General features: G+C 41.3%; 1 protein-coding gene across 2 annotated transcripts in view; it reads left to right on the top strand.

Annotated features, from left to right (window-relative positions):
• The first annotated feature begins 224 nt into the window (after positions 1–224).
• Positions 225–17,168, top strand: part of RTN4 (reticulon 4) — a 39,970-nt gene continuing 23,026 nt past the window's right edge. Inside the window, exons 1-2 of one of the 2 annotated variants that reach the window (XM_060249282.1) lie at positions 225–333; positions 1,357–3,732. In XM_060249282.1, the coding sequence (XP_060105265.1) occupies positions 318–333; positions 1,357–3,732 (2,392 nt within the window). In that variant the 5' untranslated portion in view covers positions 225–317. Of the gene's footprint in view, positions 334–1,356; positions 3,733–14,023; positions 14,252–17,168 lie in introns of those variants that run through there. The other variant, XM_060249266.1, reaches the window with a different exon arrangement.

Genomic DNA, 17,168 nt, shown 5'->3' with positions numbered 1-17,168 from the left:
TGCTCAGTTTCTGGGTATCCTGTTCATAAAAACAGTTCTGGTTGGGTTGTTTTTGTGCTGGGGGAAGCTTAGCAGAACAGAAACTGTACACCAAAAATGCATGTAATTTTTTTTCTTGTTTCTTTATTTTAACCTCTGGTTGTTTGCTGTTTGTAAGATGCTGTCTGTAAGATTAATTGCTGTTTGTAAGATGAATACTCTTTCCCCTCTGCTCCTTCCCTTTTAAACTTTCTTCCTGTTTATTTCTGCTATGGTCATACTGTATTTTTCTTTCAGATGAGACCCTTTTTGCTCTTCCCGTTGCATCTGAGCCTCTGATGCATTCTTCTGCAGGCAAGTTATTCTAGCTAGACCATTCACATTAGCGTAAACCCTTTGTCTTTTGAGTATTCACTTCCCACTAATCATTTCTAGATGTATTTACTAAAAGATGTCAAGTGTCCAAGAATAGCAAATTTTCTAAATTTAGAAGCTATTTTTATTGGCTCAGAATTTTATCTTGAGTGGTGTCATTTTTATCATTTAAAATCATGTTTGTGAATTCTTGGACCATTCTGTATAGGAAGCCTTGTAGCTACAATTAACTGTTAAAATGCTTAAAATATAGTAGCTGATAATGCAACAGGCTGCAATTTTAAATTAATTAATGCTGTCTTAGTGTTGATGCTTTACATCATAATAGTAATTACTTTTAGATGTTTTTACCTGTCTGATATTGATCAGTACAGATATAATAATGCTCATCTCTTAACCATGGGAAAGAGATTGGACTGTGGCTTTCCTCTCTTCCTGGCATGAAATCCTACCCCCTTCCTGCCTTAAACATGACTTTTTATTGTGTGTGCTCTGGCGCCATCTATGGCTAGTGGTAAACAAGATTCTTATTGCAACCAAGTTTTGAAGGTGGATTGTAAGTGCTGGTTTAGGAGGAACTTATAGTTAAGCATGGATGGTGATAATGCATCTGTAACATTAAATCAAAGCTAAAGTTGGGCAGAAAATTCATGTCAGAGAACAAGGGAGTAAGAAGAGTATTAGACAAGTGCCCTTCCCCAACCTCTTAAGCATGGTTAAGAGATCATCAGCAAAATGTCTGTTGTATGTGCTTTGAGATCCAGCATTTCATGCTTGTTTTGTAAAACGTGGCACTGGTTTGACTTTCCCCCTAACATTATTGGATTGTGCAAAACTTGCTGCTTCATTCACATTTTCTTGCTAACTTAATGTATGCTTTTGCTGCTATCTTTCTAGTGCTAAGGGTTGAACTTGCTATTGTTTTGGAACCTGTCGTTAAAACTTAACTCTCAGAACACTTGCACTACTCTTGCTAACTTTCCTTTCTGTCCACGGCCACAGACAAAGGTATGGACTCGCAAGAGCAACCTGGTCGTGTGCGCTCAGATGGCCATGAAGATTTTGCTGCTGTGCCTCTTGATGCTACTGCTTCTCTTCCCTCCCTCTCTCCTCTCTCAGCCAATCCTTTCAAAGAGTATGCACTATCCGATGGACTGTCAGCAAAAGGCAATTACAGTCATACTGAAACAGAGGCATTTAAAACAACTACCAAAAATGTACGAAATCCATTCCTTGCAGACGATGATGAAGCAAGCAGTGTTCCAGAAGTCAAACGTTTAGGAGTGGTGCCTCCATACACAGAGTCAGAACCATTCTCTTTATCTCAGACTAAGGAATCAGTGGATAGTAAAGGATGGTCAGACACAAGCAAATTCTCAGCATACCAGCAGGATTCTTCCCCAGACTCGCCTGTTGAGTTATTTGCCAAGAAAGATACAGATGGATCTCTTGAGGATAGGAAGTATGATATTGATGCTGCTGCTGAAAAAGTGGCTTTTGTAGACAACCACTCCAGAAGGGAAGAATATGTGGATTTCAAGCCTTTTCAGCCAACATGGGCTAGTAATGAAAACAGTAGTTTGAAAGATGTAACTAGGGATCAGGTAGATGGCAAATTAGACAGTGGCATAGATAAATATGATGTGGGTAAGACAAAGTTTCAGGACTTTGAAAAAGACAGTGAAAGCAGCAATGAAGACATTTCTTTCCCAAGTACTCCTGAAGCTAGAAAAGAATCTCCGCAAGCTTATATTACTTGTGCCAACTTTGAGTCAGGTGTGACTGTTGAGGGCAAAGTAGCCAAGTCTCTAGGAGAGGAACAAGCTTCTCAAAATAAAACAGATGAGAAAAAGATAGCAGAAATGAAGGCCCATTTTGGCACGGAGCCTAGCACCACCTGTGCTGAGTCAGCAAGCAGTCAGAGCCAGACAGTTGAATCTGATAAAGTGGAGAGTCTGTTGAAGATGCCTGTTGATGCTGCCTCTGTGGCTGAAGGCCTCACTCCAGATTTAGTGCAAGAAGCATATGAAAGTGAATTGCATGATTCAGTCAGCCCCAAACTTGCTTATGAAACAAAGATTGATTTGGTCCAAACCTCTGAGTCCTTGAAAGAACCTTTGAATGTTGCTGTACAGCTCTGCCCCTCTTTTGAAGAAGGGTCTGAAGCAACTCCCTCCCCAGTCTTACCAGATATTGTTATGGAGGCACCACTGAATGCAGGCACCGTAGGGATGACTAGTTCTGCTGCACCTCTTGAAGGCTCCCCAGTGGAGACTTTTACCCCTGCTGCTGATGACTATGAGAATGTAATGCAGAAGTCTGAGAAACCTCCTTCCTATCAGGAGGCAATGAATGTATCAGCAACCCCAGCACAGGTAACCAAGGTTGAAACTGCTGCTAAGGAATCTGACTATAAGAATGGTGGTGCTCTAGAGGACTTGGAGACTTCGTATATATCCATTGCATGTGACTTAGTTAAAGAAACAAAAGTCTCTAATGAATCTGCTTCTCCAGCCTTTATAGATTATGCTAAGACTGCGTTGACAGAATGTGTTTCACAACCTGTGCCTGAATATTCTGAGCATCTTGAGAAGCCGTCACCACCATCTGGAAAAAGCAACTTCTTCAGTAGTCAGCCAGAACTTGATCTTGCTCAGAAAAAGAGGGAAGTTGTGAAAGAGAAACCACTTGAAACTATTGCCAAGATTGTTACAGAGGAAGGTCATGTGGAGAAATGTGAGGATTTGCCATCTTCCCTTAGCAAGCCCTACTTGGAGTCTTTCCAGCCTCAACTGGAATCTTCCAAAAATGTCCCTACAGCCTGGTCTCTGGAAGTGGAGGCGGCAGATTTGACTAAGAAGGAAAAGACTCCCCAGCTACAAATGGAAGAACTTGATATTTATTCAGACAATTTCCTCATTTCTAAGGAACCCAAAATGGGAGACCAAGGTGTGCCATCTGCAGAGTCCTCTCCAGAGAGTGATGACTTCCCTGTTCTCTCTTACCAAGCTACTAAGACAGTGGTGGGAACAACCCAAAAAGATGCATTAAAGGAAAATGGAAGTAGAGAAATCAGTGATGCCATGAAAACTGAGTCAAGGTCATCTCCTTGCCAAGAGGTAGCCCAGGACTTGTCTTTAAAGGACATACATGTCAAAATGGAAGAGCAAGGGTTTGTTTTGAAAAAACCCTTTGAAAAACTGGAGGGAGAAGTGTCTGAAGGAATTAAGGAGTCTTTGTCAGCAGCTGACATTTCTCCTCTGCCTGTAGATAGAAAGGTAGTCAGAGTAGGAAAGGAAGCTGAGAGAGGAGTTGCTTCTGTTAAAGAAAAGGAGAAATCTCCCCCTATATTTTCATCACAGCTGAATAAACCTTCAGGTAATCTGCTTTCACTTCCTTTGCATTTCACTAATCCAATTTTCCTTCAGCATGCCATGGTTTGTGTCTTAAAAAGCATCTCACTGAGTTCAGCTGAAACTCTCTGTGCCTTCTTTAGCTCAAAAAGTGGCCATTTTTAATTTTCTCTTTTGTCTGCCATCCCATTATAAATTGCTTGAGATGAAGCTTTACTTTGAACATAGAAGGATGTGAAATTGCTTGCTTCAAAATGATCACCAGGTGGCCTTTTTGTAGAAGCCTTGGAATCAGAAACAGAGTTAGCCTTTGAGGCCAGAGCAGTGGTTATACCCCTTTGCCTTTTGTTATATTTTCTAAAGGGGCCACAGTCCAACACAGAATTAGATGTTTGATTTCTTCAATTTATGGTGAATAGTTCAGCAGAAGTATCAGTTCTATATGCAGCAGTAGTGAAAAGGCACATTCCATCTTAGGAATTATTAGGAAACTGATTGCAAATGCAATGTCCAGGAACTGTGCAGCTAGATTTGGAATGCTGTGTATGATTCAGGTTGCCTTGTGTTAAAAAGAATGCTGTAAAGTCTGAATGGTGCAGGAAGTGCAGATGATCAAGGTTGGGCAATCTTCCATATATGGAAAAGGCAAAAGCATATGAAGACATTTCATTTGGAGAAAAACATAGGTTAATGGATGACGCGAGCAAAGTGGATGAGGAAATCCCTCACCAGTCTCTTAGTTTTAGAATGCACAATCAGCTTATGCCACTAGGTGATGTGACGGCTACTGGCCTAGGTGGGTTAGACAGATTCATGGTTAGATTTACTAGTCTGTGTTTATTAGTTATGATGGTGAAATAGAACCTTTTTGTTCAAAGCAAGAATGGCCTGATTATCTGTTTCTGGAGGATAAACATCTTATGAGGGATGTTATTGCCATCATGCCATACTTCTGAGCTTCCCAGGAACATCAATCTAGTCACTGTAGGAAATGGAATGTAGGACTCTAGATGTCTCTCTGGTTGGTTCCAGCAGGGCTGCTCTTAGTTTCCTGTGCCTGTGTTGGATTGTAGCCTATATGTTTCCTCATGGGAGAATGAACAGGCCTTTTATGAACATTTTGAGGATAACGTCCTTTGTTGTGGAAGTGTGATAAAGAGAGTTCCTAGGAGCCTACAAGGAAGTGTATGAGTTTGTATGGAAGGAATTTTGGCTGTGAATAAGATTTGGCAGACTTACGGAGACATGATCTCTTCCAAATGAACATTGTATGACCACATCAGCTCCACTGAGTTTCTCTGACTGATCTGTCAGCTTCCCCCTACCCTTCCCCTCCCATGATCATTGCTATTACATTGCTGCTGCTGATCCTCTGTCATCTTCTGGTACTGTGTATGTACTCATGCGCAATGTCACAAAGAAACGTAGTAACCCGGTCTGAGAACAGTGTATGTATTGATGGCTTCTGGCTGGTTATCAGAGTGGGGCTAGCCAGAGTGAACTAACTGTGTAACATGAAAAACTACTCAATGTAGAATTAAGGCAGATTGCCCAAAAAGTAAAGAAATCCAAAGTTCTTGTTATAGTTTTTCATAGCATTCTTGACTTGTCAGTTGCATGCTGTTCAGTACTCTGTTATCAGAGTCACTTGCCTCTTCTCATTCAAATCAAGCGATACCCATCTGGGGGTTTACCATTCCCATCTGTAGCCAATGTAAGCTGTTGGTCTTTAGAAAATTAACTTCTCCATGGCCTTGAGTGCCCCTTCCTTCATCTGCCCTCATCTCTGCCGCTTCAGCTCTGCCATCCTAAGCTGCTCAAAGACTTCTTAAAAGAACTTTGTTCCTTTCTGCTATGCTGTGCCTTGTGTGTCGTGTTTCTTCCCAGAGCACCTGTGGGAATTCCATCTTTTCATTTTCTTCAGTTCCCATCTTTTCAATAAATACTTTGGCTCACACTTGGGTCCTTACTTAGCTTAGGTTTTAATTGGGCTATAAACTAAATTTGCATATATTGGTCCCCTTCCCTTGCTGCCCCCTTCCCATCTGAACATATCTTGCAAGCCCTTTGGGGCAAGGACCTGTGGTTTTGCTTATTTAGTTAGTAAAGCACCATGTACATTGAGAGAGCCATGTGAACAATCTCCATGTCACAGGAATTAAACTGGTCTAGCCAGGGTCTAGGAGACCAGGACCATCCTGATCTTCTTGGTACTTGGCCAACAAAACCCGCTGAAGTAAAGAGGAGAGGACAAAGTTACTTCTGATGCTTCTGCTGCACTTCCATCTTCTTGTTTGTGGCTGTCTGCTTAGATAGCGAATATGAAGAGCTGATTCCAAGTGAATTTGGAAAAGCAACAGCACAATGTTTTCCAGATTCAGTTGAGAAAACAAAACTAACCCTTTGGAAACAGCCTTGTTCTTATAACCTGCAACAGAAACAGCTTGTGTGAGCAGTGTGAGGTCTCTCTCCTGCTGATGGTTCTGGGCAGGATCTTGTTCTTCTGCTGGATTAATTGTTCCCCACATTCCAGTTGTGTGACTTTCTACTGCAAAACACTATGGCCTTTGTTGGAAAACTCCTGTGATTTATGTATAATTCTGTGGAAAACTACTTCTGGCATACATGCAGCCATTCTTTAACCTTGATGTGGGTTACCTCTGAGAACTGCCCATTGTGTTGACCCTTTTAACATCTGGTTTCTATGTGACTGTGATTAAAAAGCAAGTCTTGCTTCTGGGTGTGAAGGGGTCTTACTGTGTCACAAACTTTCATCTTAAAGATGCCCTTTTTCATTGTGTGTGTCTTTTTATACTTCAGTGAAGAGATGGTATATTAAATATCAGTAGACACAAAACCTTATTTTTCATATAACCATGCTTAACTTTCTATTTGTGAAAATCCTTTGACATTTACCACAACTGTTCTGTTGGTCTGTATAACACTTCTAATGTGTTAAGTGCTTTAGTATTCTGGATTTTACCTCAACCCTCTGAGAATGCACCAGTGAGGTGTATTTACTATGTTTTAAAGTCTCAAACCTGCCTTAATTTGTTAACTTATTAAGGCACAGTAATTTAACATCAGACTTCATAGGAAAAACCCAAAAACATTATCTCTAAAAAGGAGCAATATGTTTAAAATTGATTATCTCTGTTTGACAGGCTTGCTCTGTTTTGCTGCAGTTAAGTACTGCATGAGGGTGTAATATACCGGACCTAGTTTCAGGGTGTATTGACAAATGAGAAAGGGAGTATCTGGACAAGACCGCCTAAGGAGATGTACTGCTGAGCTGGAATTAAGATGCAGGACAAAGCCAAATATATATTTTTTTATCCTGTGCACTTTAAAAATGGAAATTACTTTTGTCCTCTGCTTGAGTTTGGTAACCAACAGTGTGTTAATGGTTTTAAAACACAAATGCTTGTTCCAGCGGCACATAAGTGTGCCTAATTTTCTCTGCCTTCCATTGGATAGCAGTAAAACAGCACTAATAAAATTTAGGAAGATACTGTCAGCACAGCAGGAAATAAGCTTAAAGAAACAGCATCTGTTTGTCAGATTGACCTTAAAATTCCCACGGCAACATATACTGTTAAATTGTCCTGTTATACTATATACTGTTAAATTGTACTGGGTTTAGTGGAGCAGGATCTCAGGATCCATACTGTACTAGCAAGGCCTCTTAAATGGAGACAAATGCAAAGCATTTATTTTAAATCATAATTGCACAGGCTTTTTAGGCCTGAAATATGCTGTGTTGTAGAGCAGAGCTGGCTGCAGTTTTAAAAGACCTCTTTACTTCACTTAGTAGTGGGACACCAGAATGCAACAGTACATTATGTGAAAATGATTTGCATTGAGTCAGTCTTGTGATTCATCTGCCACAGATGCTTGTTAGCTATGATTAGTCTTGCACCCAGGTCATACAGGCAGAGGATTTCCACAGCTTGCTACCCCTTTTTAAAAAAACTTTAGAGTTGCTGAGGATTATTCCATACTAGCAAAATGCATGTCATGATACATGGGAAGGGTGTGTGTGTGTGTATTCCAAGAACCCAGCTCTGTTGTGTATAAACACACATTCTACCCCCCCCCCGCCCCCTCGCATCCCTTTTTGTGAAGGCTGATCCACTCTCACCAGATAGGATGAGGGCTTTCACAACATGTTCTAAAATGTAGAGCTTTATATTTGCTGTTTTTATGGCCTCCTTCTACCTAACATGACAGTGTTTTATGAATATTTCTTTTGTGCAGCTGGCAGTTGTGTTATGCTGTTTTTATTCCCTTGGCTTTTTAATGGCTTGTGTTATTATTGATAATACTTACATTGCTGTTTTTATCTTATTGAATTTTTACTTCATGATCCATGACGAGCAGGCCACTCAAATGCTTCTGAGAAGACCACAAATATGGCATTTAGGTGGTTTTTTAATTAGGATATTTATATTCCATCTTTCAATTTTTAAAACGTCTTTAAGACAGTTTACAAATATTAAACAATATATTAAAATATGTAATATAGATCAGTTGTGAAGGGAATGGCCCCTCCATTGTCGCCCACCAACTGGTATTCTGCAAAGTTCCTAGGGATGCCAGCTTCCAAGTACATCCTGGAATTCAGTCATAATACCAGAAGATCTCCAGACTAGAAATTAGTATTCCAAGTTGTACTTAGAGATGCCAGCCTCCAGGAGCTGTAATATCAGGTAATTCTCCAGACTCCCTGCAGAAAAATGGCTGCTTTGGAGCATGGATTCTGCTGAGGGTCCCTCCCCAGGCTGCACCTGCCAAATATTTAGTAATTTCCTAACCTGGAGTTGGCAACCCTAATTGTACTGCCTCTGAATGTAAAGGTTTCTATTAGCTATTGTGGCTGACAGTTGATAGCTTTGGAAAAGGGGAAATCTATCTAAAGTAGCCGTTGTTATAAATATCACCAGGAATTGCACAAGTCAAGAAATCTCTAACACTTGTAGGCCTGCTTTATAGCCCAAATGCTTTCTTTACCTTTGATATTTAGCCCAGGGGTCTCAAACTTACAACCCATGAGCTGTATACAGCCCATGTAGGCTTCCAATCAGTCCTGCAAGCAGTTGCCTCTTTGCTGCTTCCTACTTCCTGTTCCTCCCTGTTTCCAGCATTGGAGCTGGCTTTTGCCCACTCCCTCCCATTCCCTGCTTCACAGAGGAGAGAAAGAAAGCCAAGCCCCCCTTTCCTTGATTGGCTGAGGGCTCCTGGGCAGGGAGTGGAAAGAAAAATCCAGAGAGTGTCCCACGGCACATGGAGAGATCCCCCTTTCCAGTTCTAACAGATTTGCAGGGAGGAGGAGGAAGGAGGGAGAAACCTAAGAACACAGTTTGCATTCTTTATTAGTGGGAGGGAGCAAGAATCCAGTAGCCCCTTAATGACTAACAAACATTTGTGACAGGGCATGAGCTTTTATGAGTCTCTACTTACCGTAGGTCTTCAGATACAGCTAGAATGTGAGTCCATCTGTTCTTATATCTGATTTCTAATGCCAAATGACAATAGCTGGCATTAGTAATAAGAGACAAAACCTTGGTCTCTGTTCAATCCAGGAGGATGCATTGTCTTAAGCTTCATTATCAGTTGCAATTCAGTAGTTTCTCTAATCTTTTTTTGAAATTCTTTTGTAAGAGAACTCTTAGGGCAGCAACTGAATGCCCTGCAAGGTTAAAATGTTCCCTGACTGGTTTTTGAATGTTGTGGTTTCTAATAACAGTAGAAAGACTCCAATAGCAGCTTAAAGACTAACAAGATTTGTGGAAGGATATGTGCTTTTGTGAGTCACTGCTCACTTGTTCAGGCTTATATCCATTTATTCTTTGCATCCTCCTGGAATAATTCCTCCTGTATCAAACTGAAATCTTTCCTATCTCCCTACCAGCTGGTATCTCCATGCTTACTACCCTTCCGTATATCTCACCTAATCCAATTACACCTGCTATTGTCATTCATCTTTATAAAGTTTATATCTCTCCAGTACCTCATGTTACATTTTATGGGACACATGGCCAGCCTGACAAAGTAACATTTATGTCAGATTTGGCTGTCATAACAAATAAGTTCGACACCTCTGATTTAGCTTTTTCTATATTGCATAATTGGCTTTCTAACCTTTGTGGGGGAAAGGTGTGACGAAGAGGATTGGTGCTTTCAAGTAGAAATTGCTCTAAAGAGACACAGTCAGTTATTTTTCTTTTCTGCATGGGAAATGTTAGCCAGTCACATTTGTTTCAGTCCCAATGTATAATTTATACCCTGCTTAATTAATATTTTAAAGCAGTGGTAAGTAGGCTCTAGAAAGAAAAGCATTAATACATGCTGTAGGAGGGCTGCTTTACAAAGGTGGCTTGTTTTGTTCCATGGGAACCTTGACTCCATGATCAAAATTTGCATGGTAGTTTTAATGATTCTATTAAAATTTGGCAGAATTGGTAGAGTTGGTGTACATGTGTTGGGGGTGGGAATCACTGGAGGAGATACATGAGTGATGAGAAATGCAACAAGGCTACAGGGAAACATTTACCTCTGTAGGGGCATAGCAGCTCTGTGCCTAAATACTAGGGGCTTTTGCTGCCACTGTTTGTATTCTTTCAGTACTGTTTATTTAATGCATTCTGTATCCATGCTCACACAGGTGCAGGTTGAGATCCATGCTCAGTCAACCGCAGATGAAAGAATGTGCTTGTGCCCCCTTCTGTTGATTCACTGCTACTGCTCCTTCTGCCACACCCTAATCCAGTAGTCATTGTTCAGGGTTGTCTGACAACTGGTGTGAAGTGTTGCTTGCATTTTCTACCCGGTAGTTAGTCACTGTTCAATATATAGAGATTTGCTGGTATTGAATAGCTTTCGTGGAAAATAAGTACTCCAAGCTAATTCTTAAGAGGCGGTTAATTGTTTCTCTGTAGCTGTTCAATTCCTTCCCTCCTGAAATGCCCTCAATCTGCTTCTTAAAAAGGTGCTGAAAATTCTTCGGTTATTTTATTCATGTCCTTTGTTTATTCCACAGAATTCAAAGCTTTTTGCACTGGTTGATTATTCTTTTTAATTGTTAAAGTTGGAATGATGTTTCTTGGTGATTTTTTTTAAGAGTAGGGTACAATTTTTTTTTATTTAAAGAAAGTTTATTTAATACATTCTATATAAAGATCACCCCACAGGGGGGAAAAATTGGAAATTTACTGGGATATGGAGTAGGCTTTAAAAGTTTGTAAAAACAGGAACTTACACACAATCAAGAGAAACATCAAAGAAAATCAGGGCAAGGCAAGGAAGGCCAACAATACATCTCAGGACTGATCAGGAAATCATTTGTGGGGGCCATCCCAATTCTTAAGTACTTTTATTCATTGATCAAAAATGGTATTGTCAAGCTCTGTTGCATGACACTATTGAATCACTGAAAACTGTCTACCTTTAATGTTTTCTTTTTCTAAAGCATCTCTTGGAAGCTCTTTAGTGTTTCCCTCCTCCAAATCTTTGCCTGCTATTCCCTTCACACTTCATCTAATCCTTAAAGATCTCAGTTTCTTTTAAAATGAGCTATATTTGTTTCTGTGTTGAGTTGTAGGCTGCTTGTCCTGGCATAAGACCTCTCAAGCAGCAGAATCCCAATAAAGAGAGGGTTTGGTGCCACCTAGTGTTCATAAATTGAAAAGTCATTTACATATACTTCAGGCTTGTAAAAGTACAACTTTTGTACTATCAAGTATTCAGCTTTTGGGTGCCTTTCTCAAAACCTCAAGCATTATTAAATACCTATCTGTATATTTAGATAGTGTGCAAAGTCCTCTATTTTAAAGATATTTGAAATTTCACATATTGTATGTGATTTGAACCTTAGCATGGATAATCAGTATTCTTTCTTGTGTGAGTAGCTTGTCTAGAATAGTTGATTTTGAGACTTTGGAAGACAACATCTTTGACTTAACAAAAATAGCACAAAAGCAGAACTTAGAATGTTTCTCTTTTCTACATGGAAGGCGGCATATAGCCCCATCTCATCAGATCTCGAAAGCTAAACAGGATCGGTATTTGGAAGGGAGACCACCAAGGAAGACTCTACAGATGGAGGGATGGCAGACCACCTCTGCTTCTCACTTGCCTTGAAGGCCATTTGCTGGGGTCGGCTGCAATTTGACAGCATTTCACGCACACATAGTAATCATGTGATTCAGCTAAACAAGATAATATTTATTTACTTTGTCATCCCCCTTCTCAGAAGGACTCAAGGCAGATTACAAAACCATAAAAGAGCACAATAAAGATCAATTTAGTAAACCTCTGGTAAACAATGTTATATGAGAGGAGAAAGAATGAAACTGTACAGTTTTTCAGATTAGTACAATCCTATTCCTGTTGTTACAGTTTTGAGTATTAGAAAAAGAGCAGTGCTTCACTTCAGGCAACATTCTGTAGTTCCACAGGGTAGGCAGGTTGGTCTGCGGTAGAAGAGCTAGATTCAAGGTCCAGGAGCACCTGGGATGATATAAGTTTTCAAGAGTCAAGGCACCTTTCATGAGATACCAGTCTGCAGTGTAACACATGGGACATGCCAACTGGGAAAGATTAACTAGGAAAACAGCAGCTGCTCTCTCACCAGCTGTAATGTAACATTCAAGTGAGCTTATATTATTTTTTGCATACTCTCCATTTTTTACTTTTGTTAGTGGCTGAATACATGATTACGTTTCCTTACTGTAAAGCTGAAGCCCTGGCTGTAATGCTGTATTGATAAGGAATACAGTTATCAAAGTGCTCCCAGCTTTTGAGTACATAGATCCTTCATCCAACTTAGGTTTTTATAGCAAAACTTTTTCAAAGAGCCCAGCCATAAGCATATAAACAACCATGCAGCCTAATGGAGTTTCAGATATTTTTTCTCCAAGACTTGCTTTTTGGGCTGGCCCATAGCTACACTGCAGCATCTTGGGGCTCTGCTCTCTTAATTTACAGCCATGCCCCACAAAATCCACTCGTAGAAAACTTTTTTAAAAAGTAATTATTTCTCAGCCTCCAGCACCACTTTCTCACAGATGTGGCCACCACCTCACAGAAGGTCCTGCACCACCTCACAGATGTGACGGGGGAAGAGCTATAATTCATATTTTAAGAGCTACTGCAAATAATTACTGATTTTTTAAAAAGCAGAAAAGGTTTTGGGTGGGTGGGTTTTGGGGGGGATGAACCACAATTTGTGTTTGAAGGGCTGCTGCAAATAATTCTAGCCATGGGTATGTTTCTGGGCCACTTTGGCAGGCTCTCAAGAGGAGTTTCAGAAGCAGTTTCTTATGGCATGTGGACTAGTTCCCCCCTCCCCCCCGCCCAAAGAAAAAAGCCAGAGATTCCATTGAACTAGCACAAGCCCCTTGCGTGAAGTGAAGTAGCTCTTTGGCTCCCAGCCATGTTTAACTGGACTCTGCTTTCAGTTTGCATAGCGATCTAGAGCAACAGCTGATTCAGCTTCCCTCCTCTAAAATCAGTACTCAGTAAAACACCTATGAATTAGCCAAAACGAATGAAAGATGCAATTTAACAAGCAAGCTGTCTTTGTGTGTCAAGCCTGAAAACAAAACCACCCTGATGGTGAGGGGACCCAAAGCTGCTTGAAGTGAGTACTCCATTGATGCAGGTATAGCTTTTCATAAGGCTGAAGGCTGCTATAGGCTGCTAAACATTGAAACATAGGCTGAGCATCAAGAACCACAGGGAAAGGTGAGATATAAATGGTTTTAATAAATTATATACTAAGAGTGGGCTGGGAGATGCTGAGTTCAAGCATTGCATCAGCCATTTAAATCCTCAGATGTCCATGGATAAATTAGCTTAACCCCTTCTCCTGTTCTGTCTCAAACACAGGGCTATTTACAATACCTGATAGAGTTGGTATACAGAGAGAATATATATACATGAAGTCCACTAAATGCTTGAAATCCATTGCATAAAACTCTTATTTGCCAGCTTTAATCTTTGATCTTCCAAATTGTATTAAGCTATTTTCAACTGCACTAGGTATTTGTTCTGAGCAAGCTTTTCATACGATTTTTTTGCTCTGCTTCCATAGCATTTGGCTGCAGGAAGTATGGGAAAGCTTTGCGTCTGTGTGTGTATACGTCCCCCGAATTGCAGTGTCAGTCTTGTCTGTCTTCTCCCCGCCACCACCCCTCCCCCCCCCCACAGCATTGGTACCAGTAACAAGCAAACAGTTGCCACAATAAGCAGATTGAATTGAGGCATTAGCGCCGGGAGTATTGGTAGCCTAGTTACAGATTGCACTGCGTCAGTCTGCTCCACACCCAGAAGACGGTCAGGTGACTTAAGTTCTGCTGCAGTTGTGCAGTAGGCGAGAGACTGCAGACCTCTGCTGGAGAAAGCCTGATGTTTCATCTCTCCAGCGCCTTATTTCTCCAACAGCAGCCTTTCTATTGGTATGCATAATTGATAATCCCAGCTGGAGGGGCAGATCCTTCTTTGAAGAGAGATGGACAATCAGCCAAGCAATTGGAAGGATAAGGGTATTTGCTGTTTTAATGTTGTTCTTTTAAGCTTTTAAGGATGCTGTGGTTGTTCTCTACAAAAGAGGCTTACATTGTGCATGTTGTAGTGGCATAAATCCTAGAGGTTGTTCATGGGGGGAAAAGTGTGTGTGGAAATCATTTGAAGATCAGTGTTGCAGAATGTCTTACATTTTAAATATAGAAGAGTCTGTGGTAGGAGGGGGGTAGCGTGTCTGAGACTGCAAATGGCTTAGTGGATTAAATCCTGCCACCTGACAGCACATAGCAGCTTGCCTTTGGCATGCCCTGCCTGTACAAATGTCAGGCCAGCCTCCATTTAGCTGATGTGCTGCCTCTGAAAAGAGGGCTGGCTTTCTCTGTCTTGAAGGACTGCTAATGGTTAATGCAATATTATTGTCAAACAAATGGTCTTCTACTACTGGATGCAATGCAGTCATTCTAGAACCTTGGCAAACACAGAAACATAGGCAAAGACCAGAAATACAGATCACCCTTATTTCTACAAGCTTCTGTCCCTTCCTCAGTCCTCAAACCTATTTTTAGGTTGTCGTCTTTATGCTTGTTACTTGGGCTGTCCTTGATTTACAAAATGTGTTTATGGCTAGCCTTAACAGTAACAGGCACTCCTGATCTAAAACAGCTAGGACAAATAAATAGCTTGAGCAAAATCACCAACCTTTTTCCCTTCATCTACTTATTCTTCTTAATCTCTGTTGCAAAAAAAAAGGTGTGTGTGTGTGTGTGTGTAAGAAATTAAATCTTTACTGCATATTTAAGCTTCGGATTGTACCAGCTGAACAAAACGGTCTTGTTCCAAGTTTTAATCATCCGGCCCTTCTTAAAGGGGTTGGGCATGTAATGGTGGGGAATCCCTGCCAGGCTGATTGGGAGTCCAAAGTTCACAATCGTGTGTTTCAAAACAGGAGAAGCTTATGTAGGTAACGTCATGTTGGAATTTGCCTCAGTTCTTTTCCCTCCACCTCTTGAAATGCTTCCAGTTCACAAATGTGCCATACATCTGTGCAACAGAAGGGGCTGGGAAAATAGAAGGAAGAGACTAAAATATGAAGGTGACAAATCGTCCCTTTTTGGTGAAGAATGAAGACCTGGTCTCAGTCAATAAGAATTATTTTGGACAACTCAGGACAGGGGCTTGTTGTAGTGCTGGGAAGAAGTAGGATTAGGGTCTCTATGAGTGGCAAAACCTGAATGAGAGGTTGCCGTGGAATTGTTTGCATAAAATCCCATACACCTGTCTTGCTTTCCTTTCTTTCTTTCTTTTGTACAACAGTGCTGCTTCCCACTCTTCTGGTTTAGTGCTAAATTTTACCAGCTGCCATCTGACTATGACTTGGCTCTACTTGGGGAAATTGCTTCTGCCTGGCTTCTGCCTACCATTTTGTGTAATGACCCATGTCATACTAGTAGGGGAAAGAAAGGAAGGTGACCAAGTCCTTGCCAAAGAAATAAACAAGTAGCTTGATTCTAGAGTAACATAGCTTCCTCAGATGTACCATGGAAAGAAAGGACAAAGTCCACAAACGGATTAGTGTGCCAACCCTAGGCTTCCCAATCCCCAGGTCCCAGCGGGGGATTCCCCAGTTTTACAGGCTTCCCCCCAGCCAGCTGGCCGGCGGGGAAAGCCCCTCCCCACAGCCACCATGTACCTCTAGATCTGGGGCAGGACCTGCAAACAGGCCTGGTTTTAAAATTGGAGCAGGAAGTACTTCGTGGGGAAGGGTTAGCAACAGCAGACCTCATCAGAGTGCAGCCCCTCTGTTTTGCTTTCGTTTCGGACAAGTGAGTGTGTGTGTAAAAGAGCAGCGTAGCCCCTGTACTTTCCAGACCTGGTTGTGGAGGCACCAGAGACTCCTGCTTTGTTCTACTGCTTCAGACCAACACGGCTGCCCACTTGCACCAGAGACAGTTAAGTGTGTGTGGGAGTGAGAGAGAGAAAGCGGGGGGAGGGGAGGGAACTCTATTATTCCCTATGGAGACTTATTCTCATAGGAAATAATTGATCCGCGGGTATCTGGGGCTCTGGGGAGGGTGTTTTTTGAGGTAGAGGCACCAGATTTGCAGCATAGCATCCAGTACCTCTCCCCAAAATACCCCCCATGTTTCAAAAAGATTGGACCAGGGGGTCCAATTCTATGAGCCCCAAAAGAAGTGCCCATATCCTTCATTATTTCCTATGGAGGGAAGGGATTTAAAAGATGTGTGGTCCCTTTAAATGTGATGGCCAGAACTCCCTTGAAGTTCAGTTATGCTTGTCACACCCTTCTGGCTCCACCCCCAAAGTCCCCAGATATTTCTTGAATTGGACTTGGCAACCCTAGGAAACCCTAATACAAAAACAAAGGGTGCAGTCCTTCTCTACACTTTCTCACAAGAGAGCCTTGTGAGGATTAAGAGGATTTACTCACTAGCAGTATGTGCAAAATGGCTGTCAGAATCAAACTTAACTACTCAGGATTTTTTCCCATCTTAAAAAAAAAGTTGGAGGGAATTAATCTCTGTAGCTGCAGTTTCCAGTCTCAACTGGTGCAGGTAAATCTTTGTTGACCTGAACCTATTAACCTCAGTCAACAATGCTGCAGTATCAGGAGAAGGAAGGAGCTTATATAAAATCTCTGCTCCTTGTGATGCCAGTGAAGAGATGATAACGTCTGAATAGGTGTTGTGTAAGCATGCATCCCTCTGGAGAAGATATGCTATACTTCCAAGTCCATTTGTATTTTTATGAGGAGCCAGCACTCTGACTTATCCTTCAGGAGAACTGTCTAGCTTAAGTAAACAGGACAGCTGCAAGACCAAAGTCCATAGTCTTGTAGCAACAATAGCTTCCTATTCTTCTGTCAGAAAATGTTACGTGTGCACATGTGCATTACCTGTTGTGTGCATGCAGAAATTT

The sequence above is a fragment of the Heteronotia binoei genome, chromosome 1 (assembly GCF_032191835.1).
Source record: "Heteronotia binoei isolate CCM8104 ecotype False Entrance Well chromosome 1, APGP_CSIRO_Hbin_v1, whole genome shotgun sequence".
NCBI lineage: Eukaryota > Metazoa > Chordata > Lepidosauria > Squamata > Gekkonidae > Heteronotia > Heteronotia binoei.
The sequence above is the reverse complement of the archived record's forward strand: the minus strand, read 5'-3'. Positions and strand labels throughout refer to the sequence as shown.